The sequence below is a fragment of the Octopus bimaculoides genome, chromosome 2 (assembly GCF_046866305.1).
Source record: "Octopus bimaculoides isolate indiv1 chromosome 2, ASM4686630v1, whole genome shotgun sequence".
Lineage (NCBI taxonomy): Eukaryota > Metazoa > Mollusca > Cephalopoda > Octopoda > Octopodidae > Octopus > Octopus bimaculoides.
Window position 1 is genome coordinate 17,071,602 of NC_142929.1, and position 7,779 is coordinate 17,079,380.

Below are 7,779 nucleotides of genomic sequence, written 5' to 3' on the forward strand. Positions count from 1 at the left end.
CTACAGTAAAAAATGCGGGAGACCCAACTGTGGGATTTGTATCAACGTAATAGAAGGATCAGAACATCGATTAGAACAAGACCATAATTTCACAGTAAAAACTAATTTTACATGTGCATCGGAGAACTTGATCTACCTAATTACATGCTCTGGATGCAAACGGCAATATATTGGACACACTAAGAACAGCCTACGTCAGAGGATGGCGGTACACAAATCCCAAATTAGGATCCCAGAAAACAAGAAAACACCTCTCAGCCAGCACATCGACGAATGTGCTTACAACAAATTTCCCAAATTCACGTTTCCTCCATACAAATTCAAAGCCAAAATAAACGCATTAGCAAAGAAATATTTTTTATAAGAAAATACCGACCAAGTCTAAATTCTCTAAACTAGCAACACTGAGACTTTCATATATATTTTAAAATTTTTATATGTAGATTTGCAAGTTATTCATAAGAAATAAACAAAGGGGATCGAAGAACCCGATTTCTATTAAAACCATAGGGGAACAACTTCACCACGACGACTACCACCACTACTACTACTACTACTACTACTACTACTACTACTACTATTGTTATTATCATGACTGGTGCTAGTTATTCGACAGCTACAACCACTCCTAGAATTCTTGACCACTATTTAATTTACTAAAACAGATAGTAGTAATCTACTAACACAACAAGTTGGAATTACCATGTCTTCAGTACTCAAGGAAAGGACCACGTGCGCATGCAAGAAATAACAGTAAACTATGAATGTCATTCTTAATTTTAATTTCAATTTTATTTTATTAATAGCCCTTTTCTCTTCTCACATATTTTATATTCATTTTTGATAAGGTTTTTCAAAAAAACCGAAACATGTAAATTAATTAAAACGCCCCAAAAATGTTTTTAAAAAGTGGCATTTTCATTTTTATTCATTTTCAATACATATATATGTATATAGATATATGTATATATACGTATATGCATGTATAGATATATATATATACATATAAGTATATATATATGTAAATATACATAGATATATATTCATATATACGTATATGTATATACATATATATACACATGCATATATTCATATAAATATACATATATATGTATATATACATCTATATATATATATACACATATATACATATATATATATACGTATATATATATAATAAATAAGTAGCAAGTCTAGAATAATATGGAAAGAGAAAATATTAAAGATACATAATATATCCATACATCCCTTAAGAAAATTTATTTCAAGCCTTTAAGGTAAAAAAATAAAATAATGATAAACTTTTACACAGGAACGAATTTTGAATATTTAAAATGTTCAGACACACCGCGTTCCGTTTGAGAAATCGGAACTAAATATTCACTAAAACATGCTTAAGGGGATAAAGGTATTATTAAGAAAATAAACATTATGTAAGAGGAAATACTTATATATAAATAAATATATTGGAAATAAAATAAATTACAATGAATTACGTTAAATGCCTTCATGCATAGCATGATGTAGGGATGTAGGGATGTAGTGAAAAAATATATATGAAGACAGCAAAGCCGGAACAAATTTAAACGGAGGCATATCTGAAAATGTAATCAGAGGTAATGATAATTTATTTGAGTATTTAAGCAGTGAATCAAGAATCAACTTCATATGCTATTAACTTGGCACATTTTATTACTAAATAAAATATAATATAAAACCCTCGTATCTTTTTGATCAGCTGAAAGCGGTTTCGGCACAAACTTGGCAGACACACGTCTCATACCCAAATCTTCAGTGATAATGGACTGAACTAAACCGTAACTAATCTGCACATACTTTGATAACTCACGGATGCTGATTCGACGAGTTCCCCTCACAGCTGTGCGCACATCTGCGATGTTTTTTCTCAATTCTGCTGGTTGCTAGCCTCCCAGAACGTTCGTCAATATCACACATTTTTTTAGGCCATCTTGGAAACGTCTGAACCACTCCTACACTTGTGTGCGGCTCATAGACTCCTCTCCATACACTTTCTGCAACTTTGCTTAGCCGTCTGAGCAGGTACCGCCATGACAACTTTCTTTGTCATGGTCAATGCGACGATCACAAGCTACACACCTTCCTTCCGAGCACTGCAGTAAACAGCAGAAGTGAGCTAGAACGTTAAAACTTAATGCACATGCACAGTAGAGCTCAAGGTCAATCTTTGCCAATCAGCTTTACTCTGCGTGTTTTAGCTTCGTTACTATTGCAACAGTCCGGATACCTATTTATCAGATCTCGTATAAATGCATAAAGTGATGTTTTATTATTTCTTTGTGCGTGTGTATTCTGCTGTGTTTTATTTTAACACTGCTGTTATCTATTTTGGTTAGTGACTAATGTTTGTTTTACTGATAAGTCTATTTAGCTGACATTCATAATTTCACAATATCAAGAAAGGTATATGACACCACTCCTTTAATTTCTTATACTGGTTTATTTTTCGCCTACGTAGCATGTAATCATTTTAATCTAAAGATTTTACATTAAATGTGCAGAAATTATATATCTATACGTAACAGCAAAATTGTGATATGGTTTCAATAACATCAACACCAGATTATACAATAAAGAGGCTTGTTGAGATCTATTCATCGCTTTACACCAGGTCTCTCTATTATTGTTAAGGCTGGGTTTAGAAAAGAAATCGATATCACCTGTATCGGAAATGTTTATCGAAGAAATGACTTTCTTGCTTTTTGGAGCCTTTGGGAAGTTTTTAATTCGAAACTGAAGACCGAAGTAAATATTCATTAGATCACATTTCAATATCTTTGGTTTTGCTATTTTTGAGAATGTTTTATCTGCATTGCTCTTTGCTGCATAACATACTGATTGTTCAGACACACGCAGTTACATGCACGCGTATATCTCTGAGTGTGAGTGTACAAGGCCGTAGGAAATGGGTGACTACATTCCTGAATTTAGGCAAAATGAGTTTATAAATGGAAAGAAAAAATAAAAATGATTTGCGAGTTAACAAAAAAATACAAATCAATTGCTTAACTGCTGATTAAATATCGTAAAATAACCTTGATAACCAACCTTTTTATTAATACTAGTTAACTATCTTCTTCCACCCTGGCCTCATTTTTGCTTATTACAAAAAAGCTCGAAGGTTTCAAATTTTTTTATCGTTAGTTTCCGTTTGTAAAAATGCGTGCTAACGATTCTGCCAGCTCGCCGCCTTGTGGACCTATTATTAATGTCGGTAACCACTGTGTTGGTTTATTCAGCGCATGTTCCTTTCTTGTCAGATTGAATCTCATCATGGAAAAACACATGTAAATACTTTTATTGTCAAATCGTATCAAATGTATAGAATGCTTCAAGCAAATAGACTCAGTTGTAACGAAACAAACATGTTAGAACTGTTCATGCCGGTTAGATTGTGGCTTTTACTTCAGCGCCCCAGCTCTAGCAACAACCACAGTGCTTTTTCGAAGAAATGCATCCAGCTACGCTAAAATTAATAGAAAAGCAGAAATACTGGTAATGGTAGGAACCACAGAAATTTGAAACTATCAACAAGAACGGTTCTGTTGATAGGGGCGATCAGGATACGCAATATTTGTTTCTTCCCAAATCTGAAAATATTTCAAGTCGCAAAAATGACGATGAAATGAATGCGATCCGTGGATCTCCACTAGTTTGACTTCCTCGACAGGATATCAATGGAATTACGAGAACGCTGTGACAGTTGGTAAGGATTCTAGTTTAAGATGTTTCAAGTGTGAATGGTTTAAACATCATCTGTGCTTATGTCCTGATGAATGTCATATGTGTTACCTTGGCTAAATACTTATAGTTAATAGCACCATTTAAAAACTGGTAAAACACAAACTGATTCACAATTGGCCATGATGAAAAGGAAAAAATTATCTAATGAATTACCAATATTAGGGCAACTAGATACACAAGCAGCAGGGAACTGATATTACCTGTTAAGAATATTTATCTTAATACTATCTTTAATGGATAAAAAGGAAGAAAACAGTTCAAAGTGGCCATGTAAAGTACCACAGTAACTCAGAGTTTCTGATATCAACTGTGATAATATTTTTGAAATTAGTATATCTTTAATTGAAACGTTTTCCTTCTATAGTAGAAAAACCTAGGTTCATTGAAATCAGGAAGATTTTCATATGATTTTATACAACGCTTTCGAGTGAAGAGGCCGTTCTCTGAAAAAAAAATTAGCTATGTGCTCAGAAAAATGGATATGAAAATTGTTAAAATTGCTAGAAAATGTTTTTGATGGTACAGGAAGCTCAAGAGGTGTTCATAGTGCTTTCGCAGCACGAAAGATGAATATTTTCTGTGAGTTATCTATGTCTAGTGATGAGGACACCTCTCAAATCTTGCTATAGCTATCATGCAAATACCAAGTATCTTACAATAAGAGGTACTAAACACTCCACAATTTCTGGGGACTACGCCGAGCCCCTACATCTTTCTAGCAATATACATTCTTTGAAATCATGATAATGAAGAATGAGCAATCTCAAAGTGTAAGAATATGGTCTTATCGGTATGAAGAAGTAAACGCCATCGTGGAATGATTAATTCATATTGTACAAATGTTTCTTCACTTGAAAAAGATCAAAACACCAAAACAAGTATGATTTGCATTGCGTTATTCAATGCAACATGAGATGTTGACTGCTTAATTGGAATGATTATACAGAAAATTAATACTGTCAAAGATAAATCACCCCAGCCAATACCTCCAGAAAAATATTGTCTATGTTATATATACTATAGGAGCTACAGTAGTATCTAAAGCAACCAAAAAATTTCTTCCTAACTTCGGAAGCGCATGAAAAAGTTCGTTCAGTTTTCTTATCATCGATTCTGAAGCCACAGATATCTCAAGTAATCATTATAAACTTGTATCATATTGCGGTGTTGATACAGTTTCCTTATAGACATGAAAATCAATCTACATAATGTAAGTTACAAACAATTTGCATTCCTCAGGCTCACATGACAACTGCAATTGGTGTTTTTAAAACTATTTACAACAGATAAATGAATACTTCTTGGTGTAATGCCAGTGTTCAATCAAATAACTGGTATTTCGGCAATCATGACAGCTACCTCATTTTCTGTAAAGAAATACTTCAGCTACCCCAAACATATAAAAACATATTTGAGGTATACAATGACAATATATATTCAGTGACAATATATCAACATGTCTTCTGGCCAAAATGGTCACCAACTAATTAACATTTTGGCTGCTAATGAACCAAAAAATAAAATTTCTTTTAAGCTGCGTATTGTGAGATTTATGATGAGTCAGTTGTTTTGTAGTGTTTTGTAAAATTTCAGGCGCCCCTTAAACCCCTAACCCTAAACCCTAACCCTAAAACCTTAACCCTAACCGTAACCCTAAAACCCCAACCCTAACCCTAACTCTAAAACCCTAACCCTAAAACCCTAACCCTAACACTAAAACCCTAACTCTAAATCCTAACCCTAAAACCCTAACCCTAACCCTAACTCTAAAACCCTAACCCTAAAACCCTAAAGCTAAAACCAGTACAAACGCACGAACGATGTCATAAATAACAGTGACAAACGAAATATACACCACCGATAGTTGTTGAAAAACAACAGTAATAATGTTATTCAGCTAAAAATAGGCGGCGAGCTGGCAGAAACGTTAGCACGCCGGGCGAAATGCTTAGCGGTATTTCGTCTGCCGCTACGTTCTGAGTTCAAATTCCGCCGAGGTCGACTTTACCTTTCATCCTTTCGGGGTCGATTAAATAAGTACCAGTTACGCACTGGGGTCGATCTAATTGACTTAATCTGTTTGTTTGTTTTCCTGTCTTTGTTTGTCCCCTCTGTGAGTAGTAATGAAATAACACATCATTGATTGGTTGAAATTACCGAAATACGACTACTTTTAACACGAAATAACTTGGCAAATATAAACTTTTCTCAACACTAAGAGTAAAAGATGTTTTATATGACACATTCTACCAGTGTCCGAAATTTGAAAGTGTTTAGTTGCAACAAATTAATTTCTCGGTCTGCCGTTCAAAGGGAAAAGGTCTGTAAGGGACGACCGTGCGAACTCATAAAAGGAGATATGGTGACGAATGGAAGAACAGAGGACTCCTTTTATTTAAACGTGTCACACGGTCGAACATACAAATATATATATCAATGGATGATATACATAATATGTTATACGACGATAACATAGATGACCAGTAATGAAAGACCACAACCGTATTAGATGAATAACAGATATATTTATTGTAGCGTTAAAGATGTATGTCTGTGTGAGAGTGTGAATGCGACATATAAGAACATAATCAAAGACAGGCCGTCATACAAAGAAAAGTGTGTATGTGAGTGATACATGTGTGTATGAGTGTTTACAGCAGATAGAAAGAGAGTCAATAACACGTGAGCAATTATACCAGATCGTTAGTACACTATAGGAAAAGTTCTGTATGTGAAAGTGAGGAAAGGCTGAGTGTGGCAGAGCTGATCACTAGTTGTGTTTTGGCGTCGATGCCAGGGCCTTGATTCTTGTTATACAGATGTTCATCGCTGGCTGAGAATTTCTTGTCTGTTTAAGAACTCTTGTCTGTTTATTTACCGTGGTGAAGCTGAGTCACCTAACAGAATCGAAGAGAGAGATGTGCCGCGGAGTTTGGTTTGGTGTACATAGTAAATCGTGTTGACGCTGGTAGCGTAGAGGCTGCTTGGTAGGTGCTCGTAGAATCGTGTTGGTCATGATGATGATGCTGGATAGTAGTAGTAGACTCTTGTTGCTGATGTGGCGACGGCGGAGGTCATCGTGGCTGGACGAAGCTGCTGAAGTGGTCGCTGGCTGCTGCTGCTGTCGTGTGGTACACGGAACAGTTCTCAAAGAGAAACTGGACCGAGACAAATTATTGGGTATGAGTTAAAGCTATTTATAACAAACTATGGGCTCCCGAAGGCTTCAGAATTTTACTCTATCACGTGACCTTATTAGGGGCCGTGATTGATCAGTTTGCGTTCTGGCGGGAACGGTTCGAAGAAGTTACCGATTCGAATAATGATCAGTCACGTGATGGACAAGGAATGGGTTCTCTACTACGCTCGCATTTATTTATATTTAAATGAGAAGATTGTATGTAATGGCGATAGTAGTTTGTATCTAATGGCGGGAGGTAGTTTCACTACAGGTCCAAATATGTAATATACTAACACACAGAAAAATTAAAACAAAACACGCGGGTAAAAAGAATCTCTTGGTGTGAAGAATTAAGTTTGAAAAATCAACATAGATAACAGCGGCACAGACAACAGTGGACTACAACGCAGCGTGTGATTGTCATGGTAACAAGCTGCTAATGCTACAGTCTGTTGATTGCCTAAAATTACCCAAGGGGCTCATTTTGCGAATGAGAAAGACTACATCCATACACACACACACACACAGAGTTTAGAAATATTTCAGCTATAAATTTATTTGATCTAATTTGAATTTAATTAACTGAACGTATATTACAGTATTCTTCAACGTCTGGGGACTAGTGAATTATTAATGTATATTTCGAAAAAATTGTTACGGAGCCATTTAAAGTATGGTAGAGAATATATAATGAGGAATTGCATAAAGTTAATAAATATATACTTACTGTATTCCATATTTGTGAAGAGAAGCTGCTGCGTGAAGTTATTTATCTATAAAAGAATGAATTGGTGAACGCCGACAAAATTAGTGAT

General features: G+C 35.1%; 1 protein-coding gene across 1 annotated transcript in view; it reads right to left on the reverse strand.

Moving 5' to 3' along the window:
• Positions 1 to 7,779, reverse strand: part of LOC106884203 (uncharacterized) — a 32,180-nt gene extending 24,401 nt beyond the window's left edge. The window contains exon 1 of the mRNA XM_014935451.3: positions 7,692 to 7,779. Coding sequence (XP_014790937.1) covers positions 7,692 to 7,701 — 10 coding nt within the window. The 5' untranslated portion in view covers positions 7,702 to 7,779. The remainder of the gene's footprint in view (positions 1 to 7,691) is intronic.